This window comes from Malaclemys terrapin, chromosome 10 (assembly GCF_027887155.1).
Source record: "Malaclemys terrapin pileata isolate rMalTer1 chromosome 10, rMalTer1.hap1, whole genome shotgun sequence".
Lineage (NCBI taxonomy): Eukaryota > Metazoa > Chordata > Testudines > Emydidae > Malaclemys > Malaclemys terrapin.
The window spans coordinates 47,694,348-47,710,792 of record NC_071514.1 but is presented as its reverse complement, the minus strand read 5'-3'; the positions used below and the strand labels follow the sequence as shown (position 1 = coordinate 47,710,792).

Genomic DNA, 16,445 nt, shown 5'->3' with positions numbered 1-16,445 from the left:
CAGAGCACCCCAGGGAAAGCTGCTATTCTTGCTACACTTGCAAGAGATAAAACTCTCTCTCCAAGACGGGGGGGGGGGGGGGGGGGGGGAAATCTCTTCATGGGAGGAACTTCATGAGGGAGTGGGGCCCAGCCCAGAGAAACTCCAGAGGGAGGGGCCGAGGACAAGTATGGTTGTAGTACACCCTTTCCTGGCCAAAGACCCAAGCACATGCCCGAACTAGAAGTCTCCCCCAAAGAGGCAGAGGAATCTGCATCAGAAGGTCTACCAGAGGGCACAGAGAACTGGGAAAATGCAATAGATGCTAAACAAGTCAAATTGAGTGAACGAAGCCTGTCCACTGTAGATTTGCTGTTAACCTTGTGTCTTTTGCTAATTCACCTATGGGTTAAAACAAAAGAATTCACACTAGTGGTAAACCCTTTAAAGATGTGGAACATATTTGATTTGTGGAATAAGCTGTTATACATGCTGGGGATGGTGACAGGACAGCCCCACCAGCATGTTACTTTACAGCCCATACCTGTAAAAAGCAGCAAAAGCATAACAGGCCTATGCTGCTGTGTAGAAGGGGAAACTGAGGCACACCGCCTCATGGCGTTGGTGGCTAAATGCCAAGATACCTCCACGTTAATGAGCATTGCTGCCTGCATTCTGTTAGCAATACTACATCCCTACCTGTTTGCAAGCATCTGGGGACCAGGGACCCCAAAACGGGCTAGAACCCCCAGGAGTGACATCATATGGTTTCAAGGTACTGAAAGGAAGTGTGACCAGAAACAAACAGAAATTTTACAGGTACTGCCTCCGCCATGGACAGTGTCCAAGTCTCTGGCAGTAAGTTCAGGGGGAGGGTGTGACAGTGTACCCCATAAGGCTTTATGGGGAGGGGGTGCTTATGAATGTACGTATGACAACTGGAATATGTTTTGTGCTGCCTGTGCCATGTAACATATCTCCGTAAGGGTTATGGTCTACTATATCTATTCATCCTATTTGTACATATATATATCATTTTCTACTCGAGGTTAAGAATATGGGCTGTATGCTTGCCTGATTTCTAAGTAAGTTTTGTGAGGCATTTGGTCAGCTTCTTTGGGAAGGAATTTGCCAGGTTAAGTACCTGATCAGGAGACACTTAGGGAACAATGCATCTTGGAATGCTCCAATCCACATGAGAAGTCTTCCTGGAGACATGCAAGATGCCATGTGAACAATGGCATGGGCCTGGAAAGTCTGAGTCACGCAGGGGCATGTGACTTGCCCAGGTGACTCCAAAACTCCATCTTGGAGCTGGGCTTTGCATAGGAGGGAGGTCTCCACCCACAAGAGAGAGTCTACTTAAACCTGTGGGAGACCCCTCCATTTTGTCTTCAGCTGGCTAAAGAAGGAGCCTCTCCACCCCACCCCCCCCCCAGGATACTTGAAGGAGACTGAAACAAAGGACAGTAACTACAGGGGGTGTGAGTGATTGCTGGACCCAGGCTAAAAGGATCTTAGCCTGTAAAAGGGAGCACTCTGGAACTGGTGAGGAAATTATCTGTATTCAGTTTGATTAGGCATAGATCTGCGCATTTTATTTTATTTTGCTTGGTGACTTACTTTGTTCTGTCTGTTACTACTTTGAACCACTTAAATCCTACTGTCTGTATTTAATAAAATCACTTTTTATTTAGTAATTTACTCAGAGTATGTATTAATACCTGGGGGAGCAAACAACTGTGCATATCTCTCTATCAGTGTTATAGAGGGCGAACAATTTATGAGTTTGCCCTGCATAAGCTTTATACAGGGTAAAACGGATTTATCTGGGTTTAGACCCCACTGGGAGATGGGCATCTGAGTGCTAAAGACAAGCACTCTACTGTGAGCTGTTTTCAGGTAAACTTGCAGCTTTGGGACAGGAGATTCGGACCCTGGATCTCCGTCTGGAGCCAGACGGGAGTGTCTGGCTCAGCAATACAGGGTGCTGGAGTCCTGAGCTGGCAGGGAAAGCAGAAGCAGGGGTAGTCTTTGCACATCGGGTGGCAGCTCCCAAGGGGGTTTCTGTGATCCAACCCGTCACAGGTCCCTCTGGAATCGATGTAGATGATGGGGTTGTTTCTGTTGACTGTGAGCTGCTCTCTGCTGGTGCACTATGTTGTATTTTAGGCTATGGCTGAGCCTCTTGTGCAGGTTTATCTGCTGCTGCCAGTGCAGACTCGGTGGTGCCCTCTGGCGTTGGAGTTATAGACAGGATTGCAAACACTGGATTCAGTGCTGGCAACAGTTTTGGTGCTGGTTGCTCTGCCCGTTCTGGTTCTAGGATTGGTTCTGGTTGGGTCTCTGGGACTGGATTCACTACTGCTATTGCAGTCGTTGGCAGGGAATCCGGTTCCACCACCTCAGTCTGGGTCTCTGGTAACACCGACGGGGCCCTTGTAGAAAGGTGTGGAGGCTTGCTTAGCCTGGCTGCAGGTGACCATTTCCACCCTCTTGGCTAGCTTCACATGGTTGGCCAAGTTGTCCCCCAGCAGCATGGGACTGCAGAAGTCATAGACTGCAGAAGTCCACATTCCTGACCAGCCCTTGTGACAGGCAACTTGGCTGTAGGCAAGTTTAAAGAGTTTGACTTAAAGGGTTGAATTATCACTTGGGCCTTGTGCACGCCGCTCAGGGCATGTAACCTGGCCCTTGTGACACCACCTTATACATACCTCCTCCAAAATACTGTGTGCCCCTCAGAGCCCATCACCTGGAACTGCTAACTCCCCCTCTATACACAGTGCCTCCAAAATACTGGGCTCCCCTCAGGCCCTGTCACCTGACCCCTGTAACACCCACCATACACACTGCTTCCAAAATAGTGCGCCCCTTAGGGCCCATCTCCTGGCCCTTATGACAACCCTCCATACGCACAGCATTCAAAATTCTGGGTACCCTCATGGCTCATCACATGGCCCTTGTGACAGCCCCGTCCCAGACACACTGCCTATAAAACACTATGCGCCCCCCCCCAGGGTGCTTCACCTGGCCCCTGTGAACCCCCCCCCATACACACAGGATCCAAAACTCCAGATGCCTCATGACAGGCAATGAGGCCCTTTTGAAACATATCCCCCAGACACCCTTCCTGCAAAACACTGCGTGCCCCTCAGAGTCCATCACCTGGCTCTTGTGACAACCCCCCATACACACAGCATCCAAAACTCCGGGCACCCATCATGGTTCGTCACGTGGCCCTTGTGACATACTCCTCCCCCTGCCCCAGACACACTGCCTGCAAAACACTTTGTTCCCCTCAGGGCCTGTCACCTTGCCCTGTGTCGCCAACCCCCCATACACATTGCCTCCAAAACACTGCACGTCCCTCAGAGCCCGTCATGTGGCCCTTGTGACGCACACCCCACACACACACTGTCTCTAAAACACTGCGTGCCCCAAACGGCCTGTAACCTTGCCCTTTTGACACTGCTTCGTACACACTGCCTCCAAAAGGCTCCTCTGGGCATGTCATCTAGCCGTTGTCACACAAGCCGCCCCAGATACACAGCCTTCAAAACACCATGCGTCCCTCAATCCCGTCACCTAACGCTTCTGACACCCCCTCATATAAATTGCCTCTAAAACATGCCGTGCCCCTTAAAGTTCATCACCGGCCTCTTGTGACATCCCTAATACACATAGGCTCCAAAATATTGCACACTTCTCAGGGCATGTAAAATCGCCCTTGTGACAAACCCCATACATACTGTCTCGAAAACATTGTGTGCCCCTCAGGGCCCGTCACACTGTCATATACACTGCCTTCAAAATATTGTGCGCCCTTCAGGGCACGTCTCCTGGCCCTGGAGATACTGACCCACACACTGTCTCCAAAACACCATGCATCCCTCAGTCCCGTCACCTGATCCACGCACTGTCTCCAAAACACTGCATGTCGCTCAGAGCCCGTCCCCTGGGCCTTGTGACACCCATCCCTCCCCACACACATACATAGCTCCAAAACACCACCCTTAAGCCCTGTCACCTGGCCCTTGTGGGTCATCCCTCCCCCACCCACTGCAGAGCTTCTAGCTCTTGTGATTTTATTATGAGACTTGGTATTTATTTTAAAGCCCAAGTTTCTGGAATGTCTAGGACTAACAAAATCCTAGACAAGGTGGGTTGGCAATTACCTCACTACTGTGAATCTCACCAGGGGCTACTGGCAGGTGCCTTTGGACCCAGTTGCCAGGTTGAAATCTGTTCCCATCACCCCTATAGGGCTCTGAGTTCCTGGTCCTACCTTTCGGCCTCAGGAGGGCACCCGGCACCTCTCAGCGCCAGGTGGATCAGTTACTGAGGGGGGTGGAGGACTGTGCCCTGGTGTACATTCAAGATATCTGTGTCTTCAGCCTGACCTGGGAGAACTGTGTCCCAGTGAAGAGGGGGCTGGGATGCCTCTAGGATGCAGGACGGATGGTAGAGGCCGGAAAGGGTAAAATGAGGATGGCAGCTGTATTGTACCTGAGCCACAACGTGGGAAGCAGCTGCCTAAAGCCAGAGCCACCCAAGGTGAAGGTAACCAGAAATTGGCCCATTCCTCAAATCGAGAAACAGGCCCAGGTCTCTAATGGGATGGCAGGGTACTACTGAAGCTTTGTACCCCACTTTAGCTCCCATTACGAAGCTTGGTAATTTGGGCAAGCCAGACATGGTGGTCTAGCCTTGCAGTGCCAGGGGTGCTCTGTGCGCTGAAGGAGGCTCTAATCCAGGGGCTGGTGCTGGCAAACCCAGACTTGGACAAATCCTTTAGGGTGTTCACCGACACCCCAGACGCAGGGCTGGGTGTGGTGCTGATTCAGGCCAATGCAAAGGGGGAGAGACATCCCATCATGTACTTGAGCAAGAAGTTGTTCCCCCAGGAGCAGAACTATGCAGCCATAGAGAAGGAATGCCTGGCCCTGGGATGGGCTCTGAAAAAAACTGCAGCTGTATCTATGTGGGCAGCGCTTTATGGTGTACACTGACCACTCGCCTTGCCATGGCTGCATTGGATAAAAGGGGCTAATGCCAAATTCTTACAGTGGAGTCTGTTCCTTCTGGATGATCATATAGGGGTGGTCCATGGTCCATGTTAAGAGGAGCATGAATGTTAAAGCCGATGCTTGTCTTAGAGACGGGGGGGCTGAACTTCCCCAGGTTACTGGCTGGAGTGACCCTGCTCAGTTCAGACTCAAAGGGGGAGAGATGTGACAAAACTGGGGATTTTGGTAGTGTTTTACATAAATAGTGTGTGTGTGCCTCAGTTTCCCTGTGTGCTGAATATTTAACAAGGTGGTGAGAGAGGGTTTGTTGTTACAGAAGACCAGGTGTTACCTTGCCTAGCAGCTGGGACGCCAGACAACAGTCTGGAGATGGGGGACCCTAGCGACTCACCAGTCTGGTTACCAAGAGGCCCAGCCCAGCTTGGAAGGCAGCCAGTGCTGGCCAGTGGGAGGCCAATGGGTTGAGGAGAGAGGACCCAGGTGACCTGACCAACCAGTTCCAGCCAGAGGGGGAGCAAAGGATGGAGGAGAGAGGCCCCAGCTACCTGTTTACCTGGGATGGAAGACAAAGGACAGGGGAGGAGCTGTTGGGGCCTGTGATAGGTGATATAGAATGCCTCGGTTGGAAGGAAGGGCTTCTGGACTGGAGAGAGAGCAGCCAGAGCCCACCTGGATGTGGGACAAACCTAGATGTACTGTGCTGAGGGATGCTAGGCCTGAGGGCCCAGAGAGTTTCCCATGCTGGGTTCTGATACTCCATAAACCCTTCTGTTTTATGTTGGCTGAGAATCACTCCAGTCTAGAGATCAGGGTTGCATTATTCCCTCTGGGGTTGGAGGCCCTGGGGGTCCAGAGCGAGTGGACTCCCTGAGGGGGCCCACATTGAGAGACAGGCATGCTGAGGGTCAGAGAGGTGCAGTTCCAGGAGGTGGAGGGGCCTACAGCTTAACCCCCGAGAGAGAGTGAACCCCTTGAAAAGGGCTGTGGCACTGAAGGGGGTTCCTCCCAGGGACCATACAGAGCTGGCGGAGAGCATGAGTACTGTGAGTCCATGACAACTTGAAACTGTGTTGTTTTCGTTTTCAAGGGGAACCTTCCTGGCAAACCCATACATCTCAGACTTTTGTACTATGCAAACGCAGAAAAATATTCTTGATTTCAAAGTGTTTTTTGCCCTGAACTTAGTTTACCCAAGCCAAACAGAACTCGGGCCTTATGAATTGTAGTATTGCCAATCCCCAAGCATTCAAAAATCAGGAGCCAGGCCCCCAGAAATCATGAGATTGGCTTAAACATAATGAGATTTATTATATCTATATGATCTTTTTCCTTACCTCCTAGTTTCTGAGATTTCACGGTGCATTGTTTCACAATTTCAATCTTTTCTCAGCAATTAAAAAAAAAAAATCAAAAACCCAAAAGCTGAGATTCTCCTGCAACCAGTGGACTCCAGGAGCTGCAACTTTAAGAAAAACACCAAATGTCACAGGACTTGCAGTGAAATCACCAGAGTTGGCTGCTTTGAAACAGCCAGTTCTCCTCTAGATGGGGAGCAGATTTTGAGTGAGCTCAATTTTTATTTGCAGAGTATCCTTTGAAAAAGTACTGTTTCCTAGTGGGTAGAGCACTGGACTAAAAGTCAGGAAATTGGGATCTATTTCTAGCACTGGCCTGCTTCGTTACATCACCTCTCTGTGCCTCAGTTTTCCCGTTTGTAAAAGGAAGATAATAATTCTGACCTCTTTGTAAAGTGCTTTCAGATCTACTTATTAAAAGAGGTAGGTGGTGGTGTTATTTTGACTCATACAGTAATTATATAGAGCTTTGATTTCAATGAAAGTTACGAATGTAAATATCTTTGAGGATCTAAGTCATGGTCCTTGTTCTGTGCCCCCTCGTCCTTCCCCCAAACATACTGTATCACCCAATCCTATGAAACCAAGCTAACCAGCATTGTTGGAGCATCAAAGATTAGGGTTAGCTAGCTGATCAGAATCAGATTTCTATCCCTTGCAAAGAAATGCATTCCTGAGCCTTCTCACTGGGAAGGGAAGTGGGAGTAGCCAACCATGTCCACCCCCTACCTCGCTCCCCCCTTACTCCTGCATTCCTATGGGCGTGGCTTGCACTAACCTTCCACTGTCATTACTATAATTATCAAAGTGATTGGGAGGCAAGGACTGCAGCAGTGATTCAACTGGCTAGCTCATATCCTTGACAGAGACTGTGTTAATATAAGAGCAAGGCTCTTGGAGCGTGGGCTAGTCTGCAGGAATTTTCCCTCACAAGGTGACTCGTTGGTTTTGTTCTCCCTTCCCTGAGGGCCATGTTATCCAGGAGTGGCTTGCGTTTGCCAGCTTTAGCCAATCCCAGCAGCCTGTGGATCCTCTCCCCTACCAAGGATGGCCAGGTCCCTGGCTACCGCAGGGTTTACACAGCTGCTGGCGAGGTGTACCCTCCTTCCCTCCAAGGGAAGGTGGCCCGGTCCTTCAGCGAGCTCCCAGGCAACTGGAGAACAGGCTGGCTTAACCTCTTTCACTTCTGGCAGGAGGGTGGCTTCCACAACGTCCACAACATCATGATCCACAAGTTCCAGACGTTTGGACCCATTTACAGGTAAGAAGCTGTGAGGCAGGCCCCACTTGGGCAGCAACAGCTCTCCTTCTGCTCTGCACATCCCTGCTAAGGGCAGCTCAGCAGCATAAAAGAAAATATGGGGATCAGGTGTGTATAGGTAGGGTGTTGAGGTACCAGAGTCTAGTGGGTTGGGCAATAGAGCAGGAGCCTGGAAATTTGGGTTCTCAGTGCCTTATGGGACAATCTTATCCATCTGCCCCTCCATTTAGATCCACTTTTACCTCTGTCCCCAGGGACCCAACTCCAGTAGTATAAACTGAGGGGCAGTGTGGTCTAGTGGATAAGGCTGGGAGTGAGGCGACCTGGGCTCTAGTGCCAGATCTGGAACTGACTTGCTGCATGACAGTGGGCAAGTCACTGGCCTCTTTGTGCCTCAGTTTCTCAACCTACCCTTTGGCTATTGAGATGGTAAGGTCTTTGGTGCAGGCCCTCCGTCCCCACCACACACAGTGCCTAGCACAGAGGGACCCTGATTTCAGTGACTGGAACACTAATAGTCTAGCAGGGTCAGGTCTGAAAGATCCTTCAGTGTCTGGTCTGGGCCAGATTTAGGGGTGACAGGAAGTCTCAGCTGGTGGCTTAACCAGAAGGCCACCCTTCCTTTCTATGTAGGTTTGTACATCTAGGAGCTCAGACGCCATGGGGATGGGCAGTAATACAAAACCCCAGTGTGTGAACATGTAACATCACACAGTGTAATTTTACTCTGTCATTGCAGCACATGCCCAACTCAACCAACAGTTAATATAACAGGGCAAGAGGCCCTGGATTTACCCTTCTATCTGCAAATCAAAATAGTTGTAGCGTGTAACCGTACTGAGAAAGCCAACATGGGATCGAAGTGGCCATTTACATTGTTCGATACATTTTCATTGTTGCTCTGATCACACTCCCTTGGCTGGCAGAATCTTTAGGACTCTATTATCAACAGCAAACTTCTCTCCAAACTGTACTTAGTACAAGGCTATGGGCCAGATTCTCAGCTAGCAAAAGTCAGGGGATTTCTACAGGTTGCAGTGGAGCTGTGTCCATTTACACCAGCTGAGGTGCTGGCTTTATATTTTTCATCTCAATGTTTTGCTTCCACCAGTAGCTCTCTAGCCCAGGGTTATTTTAGGCATGAGAAAATCTCATGGGCCCAAATTCACCCCTAGACTTAGTCTTAGGGATTTGACCCACTACCTTGTATAGCTGTTACACAGCTGGGGCTAGTTTAGTCTGCATGGGCCTGATCCTGAAGCCCTTATTCTTTATTTGTGCTCAGTTCCCTTTGGAAGCAATAGGTGTTTTGCCTGGGTAACTAGAGTCTGATCTTGGGTGGTGTTGATCTCCGGCAATTCCCATTGGTTTGGAGTTGCAGGTGTTGGCAGCTCCCAGGATGTCCTTAGGAAGGACATTTAGGGGGAGGCCCTATGGAACAAGGCTGTGGGATGTGGCTGTGATGTAGTTTAGATTGTGGCTGGGTGTTCAAGGGGAGCTGCTCCTTGCACTTAGGCCCTGTGGACAGCCACAGCTAATTCTTGCATGATCCGTGTGAAAGGCTAGTGGCACACACCATGCCAGCCTTCCCAAAGAGGTTGTTGTGGGACAAATGGATGGTGCAACCATGGCTCTGTGCCAGTTAGAGCAGCTGAGCCAGTATGAAGGGGTGGAGGGGAAATAGATGCTGCCTTCTTGAAACAGGTGACAAAGCTTCCACATCAGTGCGCCAGGGGGAATTCTGGCTGAGTTCTGACAGCTGCACAGCCCTTTTGTCCCATGCAGACTCAGGCTGTGGCTCCAAAGCCACAATGCAGCCTGCTCAAATTCTTCACTGTGTGCACCGGGCAGACAGGAAGAGTGAGTCTTTCCCATGTGATCGCCCCTTGATCACACTAAGAGTTACAGACCCAGAGCAGCTGCACCACTAAACCCAAGAGGTAGCCCAGGATGTTAAGGCACATTCATAGATTAAGCTTCACTGTCTCCCTATGAGGTAGGTAACTTATTACCCCTGCTTTACAGGTGGGAAAACTGAGGCATAGGGAGGTTAAGGCCAGCATTTTCAAAAGTGGGTACTTTTTTCGAAGGTGTTGAAACTTGATATCAAGGCTTCATGCAAGGCTGCCAGGTAATTGATACTTTGGATTGGTGCAAGTGCCCCTAAAATATGGTTCTGGGCAATTCATTGTCTTCAGGCAGAAGAGGAAGGGTGGTTCAGTAGTTAGGGTTTTAGCCTGGGATGCTGGAGACCTGTGTTCCTGCTCAACTACAGACTTCACATGTGACCATGGGCAACTCACTTAGGCCCAGATTTGTAAAGGTACTTAGGTATTGCTGCACTCAGTGTTGTAGCAACCTAATTTATTTAGGAGCCTAAATCTCATTTGCATAATGGATTTATACCCTTAGGTGCCAAATTCCCATTGAAAGCCAATTGGATTTAGAATCCTAGGTGCCTAAACCACTTTTGAGTGAGATTTAGGCTCCTCAACGAGTTAGGTGTTGCAAGACTGAGAACACCGATGCCTAAGTATCTTTCAAAATCTGGCCATTAGTTTCTCTACACCTTAGTATACCACTTGTGAAATGGGAATAACATTTCCCTTCCTCACAGAGTTGTTAGGACAAATACTTCAAAGCCCATGGCAGGCTCAGATTCCATGGTAATGGCGACCAGCTGTGTTTTAGGTAGAATCATTATCAGCAAGATATTGGTAACAGGAAGGTAGTTCAGAGAACAGCAGCAAAGGGGTTGAGTGAGGAAGATAAAATTAGCTAAATATGTGCAGTTTAGCTTGGCAAACAGCGAGGAGGCTGCTATGACAGGGTATGATATTAAGAAAGGAAATAAAATCAACTGACCAAAATTCCTGAGTGTAAGACTAACGAAAACTCTCCCAATGGGAACATAACATAAGAACGTAAGAAAGGCCGTACCGGGTCAGACCAAAGGTCCATCTAGCCCAGTATCCTGTCTACCGACAGTGGCCAATGCCAGGTGCCACAGAGGGAGTGAACCTAACAGGCAATGATCAAGTGATCTCTCTCCTGCCATCCATCTCCATCCTCTGACAGACAGAGGCTAGGGACACCATTCCTTACCCGTCCTGGCTAATAGCCATTAATGGACTTAACCACCATGAATTTATCCAGTTCTCTTTTAAACTCTGTTATAGTCCTAGCCTTCACAACCTTCTCAAGTAAGGAGTTCCACAAGTTGACTGTGCGCTGCGTGAAGAAGAACTTCCTTTTATTTGTTTTAAACCTGCTGCCTATTAATTTCATTTGGTGACCCCTAGTTCTTGTATTATCGGAATAAGTAAATAATACTTATTTACTTATTCCCAGTAAGTACAAGAACTAAGGAACAGCTTGGGGCTACCCCTGTATTGGACGGGAAATCGTAGCTCATTCAATCTAACTCATTTCCATGTCTAATTCCTGTGATGGCCCCTTTTGTCCAAGGACTGGGAGCAAAATCAACAAACATTAAACTAAACAAGCCTCACAATACCCATAGGAGAGAGGGAAATATTATTGTTGTTCTGATTTTACAGAAGGGTAAACAGAGGCAGGGGAAGGGGGCATGACTTGGATTCAGAGAGGGAGTCAATAACAGAAGCCAGTTCTCCAGGATGCCAATCCCATACACTAATCACTAAACAAATGCAGAAGTATTAAAAACAGAAGGGAAGAGACCTCTTGGGTCACTGAGCAGGGGCAGCTCAAGGCACCAGAGCACCAAACGCGAGGGCGGCAGTCAGGCAGCCTTTGGCGGCATGCCTGCAAGAGGTCCGCCGGTCCCACGGTTTCTGCGGCAATTTGGTGGCGGGTACGTCGAAGGCGCGGGACTGGCGGACCTCCCACAGGCATGCCGCCAAAGGCTGCCTGACTGCTGTGCTTGGGGAGGCAAAATACATATTGCTGCCCCTGTCACTGAGTGCAGTCTCCAGTCATAATCCCATATAGATTATGAAGCACTGGTTAAGGGCTGGTCCAAAGCCCTTTGGAGTCAGAATGGCCAACTGATTTTTGGAGCATATGTCTTATTGGGAGTCAATGGGATTTGCTGAAAAGCCCATCCTCTGAATTTCAAGTATGGGAGGTTATGTGTGTTATTTATGTCATAAGAGTTTTGATAGTGGCCTATTTTCACATACAACATATACCCAGCGGCAACTGCAATGGGCATGTTTTAGACATTTCAAGTTAATTAAATACATAATTCAGAAGACAGGGCTTGATCCAGAGTTCATTGGTGTCAGTGGAAAGACTTCTCCAAACTTTGGATCAGGCCCATAGTTTTGATCAGCAGCCAGACTTTTAGGTGTGTATCGATGCTGAACAGAGACTCTGGCCCTTGTAAATTTCCCCATTTGCTACTCATGGGGTACCAGTTACAACTCCTGCCCCACTCAGCATTTATCAGGGTCAGCAAGGGAAGTTTTCTTCAGGGCTCTTTGCTTGTGGGAGTGTCCTGATCCCCTGTCAAATTTCACAGGGAGAAACTCGGCCTCTACCAGAGTGTGAATATCATTAACCCTGAAGATGCTGCTACTCTCTTTAAATCAGAGGGCAACTATCCAGAGAGGTTCATGGTGCCACCTTGGGTGGCCTACCGTGACTTCCGCAACAAGCCATATGGAGTGCTTCTCAAGTAAGTAAGGTCTATAAAAGGGTATGCTGGGGAGTGAAGTTCCCTTTCTAATGACAAAGGTAGCTGGACTCACCTTTATGTAGTAATCTAGGAAGGGAGGAGATGTAGCATGATGTGAAAAGAGGAGCATTGTCATAGTGATGCCTCTGAATTTGGAGCATCAGCTGGGGAGAGAAGTGGGTTGGCACCTAATTCTTAGGAAACTGTCTGAGGCTCAGGTGGGTCAGGTAGGTTTACCAGTAGTAGATAGTCAGGTCTGGTCTCTTAACTGGAGCACATGCCAACCTGCCCATCCTGGAAACCCTTCTTGATCCCTAGCTTACACTCCCCATGCAACTTGTTTCCCTTCTGCTAGGACCCGTGTGACTGTCAGGTCAGGACTGTGGCCTGTAACATGTGACTCTAGGTCTGGGAAGGAATTCACATGGGAACAGACCAGCCAGGGCATTGCAGCTGGATAGGAAGCAGTGGGTGCCACTCAGGGAAAATCAGTCTGTGTTGCTTCTTGGGCGAGATGAGGAGGGTTGCAGAGGTGGGTAGGGGCTGGGTGTAGGGGGGAAGATTTGGGTTTATACTGTGCCCTGCCCTGAAAGGCGGGACATATCAGGGAACACAGCGATGTGAGTGATCTTCCTTTGATTTTCCCAGGAAGGGAGAGGCCTGGCGCTCCGACCGCCTCATTCTGAATAAAGAGGTCCTGTCCCTGCAGGTGATTGACTGCTTTGTGCCCCTGTTGAATGAGGTGGGCGAGGACTTTGTCAAGAGGGTCCGAGTCCAGATCGAGAAGAGTGGCCGGGGGAGGTGGACGGCCGACCTCACCAATGAGCTATTCCGCTTCGCCCTGGAGTGTGAGTGGGCTGGGCTGGCATGCTGCAGCTGCCTGTGGGCGTCCATTTGCTCAGTGGGGGCACCTGGGGCTGGGGGAAGCAGAGAAAAGCTCCTGCTGAGCTCAGTCAGTTTGCACTAGTGCTTAAATCCAGCCACCCAGACATGACACTGATTCCTGTGACTTTGCAAATGGCCCCTTATCATTAGAAGGGGTTGAACCATACCTATAGGGTCTGAACGCCCTTAGGAGGTGGAAAATCCACCCTTTCTGCTTAGGAAAATCTGTTTGGATGAGCACCTACGTGACCTTCAGCAGAACCTCTTCAGCTTGAAACAAACCCCATGGGATAGAATCCGTAAGTGTCTAACCTTATGCCTCAGACTGCAATGCGAGGTTCTGCAAGGATCATCCAGAACCTCTCTGCCCATCATGTCTGAGTGTCTTGTGGATGAAATATATTTATAGGACCACATCCACAGCTGGTTTAAGTCACCACAGCTCCACTGAAGTCAATGGAAACACATCAATTTACACCAGCTGGCCCCTGAACTGTCTCTGACTACTCATGGCACTTCCTCCAAGAATACAGTTGATGGCTCCAGAGTCCTGGCCAAATTTCATCTGGAGTCATCGTGCCTCACCAAACCCTCTCTGCAGCCACAGCTACATGTAGTGCTCTTTCTTCGTGTCCTGAACTGTTGTGCAGTGTCGGCTGACCCTGAAATACTGCCATTTCACCACAGAGGTGGCTGCATTTCAGTCCTAGACACTGCATTTTATATATATAACGACAAATATGTTAGTGCTAGAATAAAGATGGGTAGAAATGACCCCTCTCTGGAGTGAAGATCTTGGAATGATGTTGGATAAGAGATACTATATCTTACATGCAATAGAACTACATAAAAAAGAACATTAAGGTTGTAAAGCCAAGCTTTTGGAAGCTAGGAAACGCCAGATTTACAGTTGCCTGTGTATCCTTAATAGACAGCACTACCAGCCCTACATATAAACATACTGTGCAATGGAGGTGCCTGTGGCCAATGGCCTCCGATCACCCCAGAGTGACATTTTTGGTGATGTTGGAAGTTTTGGGTTCTAACCCTAACCCTTGCCCCTGCAGCCGTGTGCAACGTCCTGTATGGAGCACGCCTCGGGCTCCTGCAGGATTTAATTGACCCCGAGGCACAGAAGTTCATCGATGCCGTGACCCTGATGTTCCACACCACCTCACCCATGCTCTACATCCCACCCAGCCTGCTCTGCAGGATCAACTCTAAGACCTGGCGGAACCATGTGGAGTCCTGGGATGTGATTTTCAGGCATGGTGAGAGCTCATGTGCACTGCTGCATAGATCTCACCCATCTTAGAGTAAGGTTGGTGGCTAGAGCAGGAGAGTTCATGCTGTCATGTGGAAGGCCCCAGAGTCAGTATCATACTGCCATAGATGAGAAGTTGTTGGAGCATCATGCAGGGAAAAGGATGGATTTGCACAGAAAATAGCTCTTGCTCATAGGAAGGGATGATTCTGGCAAGATACTTGCTCCTTGCTATACTGAGGGCTCTGATATGTTGCCAGGGTCTCTTAGATGGAAGGCAGCAGGGATAGCGCTGCTGGAGGAGCTGGTGGGGTTTTCTGTGGTGCAGGAGGGATCACTCAAGTGGCTTCAGTTGGGGAATTATAGGAAAGATACAAAGTGTCAGGAAAGTGCAGGATTCCCCATAGTGTCCTTGGGTACCAGATTCTAGCCAGGGCTGGCCAGTCTGGGAAAGCCCAATGAGCTGTCCCATGGAAAAGCCACACAGTTTTTGGCTGGGGCTGGTGAGATCCTTTGACTTAAGAGATGCCATTAAAAAGCCACTCAGTGACAGCACCTTAGCATCCTCAGGAGACTCAGGGACCTGCTCAGAAGTGGGGTGGGGTGGCATGGGGAGTGGGAGGAGGGCTGGGCCCTTATAGATGCTGAATTTACTGCTTTGCTTTTTCTCCCTATCTCCCTCCCCCTTTCCCCAGCTGACAAGTGCATTCAGAACATCTACCGAGAGCTTCGGCTGGACCGGAAAAGCACCAAGGAATATACTGGGATCCTGTCCAGCCTCTTAGTACAGGACAAACTGCCCATCGATGACATCAAGGCCAACGTGACAGAGATGATGGCGGGCGGGGTGGACACAGTAAGGATGAGCCTTGGGGATTGGGGAGAGTGCCACTGTTGTGGTGGTGATTGTGACAGGATCCCCCCTGGGATGCAGCCTCAGACTGTGGGACCGCTGTTCCCCCTTAACTCTCTCCAGCCTGGGCTGTATCTCACAATGCCTTGCTTGTGACCAGCAGCAACCTCTCCAGGTGCTATTATTACTCAGCACAACTACATGTGGAGACCCCCACACCCAGCTAGATTGCATGAATGCACCCAGAGCTGCTCATGAATCACACAGAGAAAGGCACCAGAGCCAAAGGGCACCAGAGCCAAAACTCAAGATGAGCAGTGCAAATTTATGAATTGGTTCACCACTTTAACAATGGAAAGTGGATATACACTAGCCTTTGTACCCTGAGCAGATTTGCCCCACACTTCATACAAACTCACTGGTAAAGATAACCAGTAAAACAAATTTATTGACTATAAATGATGGATTTTAAGTGATATTAAGTGATAGGCAAAAAGTCAGAGTTATTTACCAGAAGAAATAAAATATAAGCATGCAGTCTAAACTCTCAACCCTATTAGATTGGACAACATCTAGATTAAGCAGTTTATCTCACCCCACTGGATATTGCAGTCCTTAATATACAGGTTTGTTCCTTAAACCTGGGCCAATCTCCCCTGTTGGAGTCTTGTCTTCTTCTCCGTGTCTTGTGTGCTTGCAGCATAGGTGGGGGCGGAGAAGGGCCCAGTATGTGTCCACTCTGTCTGTTTTATACTCTCAGTCCATGTGCCTGGAAAACACAAGTCCAGGTATGTCTGGGGGGCATTGCTGAGTCTCCAGGCAAAGTTGAGCAATCCCCCTGATGTGGCCTCATGCAGGTGAGTCATTGCATTGTAGCTCCCTTGCTGAACAATGGCTGTTGATAGGCTGTTTCACACCCCACCTGGGTGTTGGTTACTCTTCTTGCTGTTGCCTCTGGGGAGCTATCTGTCTGATTCCCCAATTTACAGCATGTTTCAGTGACAACCATACAATACAATTCTCGTAACCTCACATGCATTAATGATGCACATATATGGATAGAGAAATGACTTTCAGCAGATCGTAACTTTTCCCCGATGCCTTATATAAGGCGTGCTTTATATGTAATATCACAATTATATACAGATGAGGAATATG

The 16,445-nt window shown here is 49.1% G+C and overlaps 1 protein-coding gene across 3 annotated transcripts in view; it reads left to right on the top strand.

The window, feature by feature from the left end:
* Positions 1-1,274: 1,274 nt before the first annotated feature.
* LOC128843888 (cholesterol side-chain cleavage enzyme, mitochondrial) overlaps positions 1,275-16,445 on the top strand; it is a 30,498-nt gene continuing 15,327 nt past the window's right edge. For 2 of the 3 annotated variants that reach the window (XM_054041011.1, XM_054041010.1), the window contains exons 1-5: positions 7,210-7,625; positions 12,130-12,285; positions 12,934-13,133; positions 14,238-14,441; positions 15,130-15,290. In XM_054041011.1, coding sequence (XP_053896986.1) covers positions 7,336-7,625; positions 12,130-12,285; positions 12,934-13,133; positions 14,238-14,441; positions 15,130-15,290 — 1,011 coding nt within the window. In that variant the 5' untranslated portion in view covers positions 7,210-7,335. Of the gene's footprint in view, positions 1,528-7,209; positions 7,626-12,129; positions 12,286-12,933; positions 13,134-14,237; positions 14,442-15,129; positions 15,291-16,445 lie in introns of those variants that run through there. The other variant, XM_054041012.1, reaches the window with a different exon arrangement.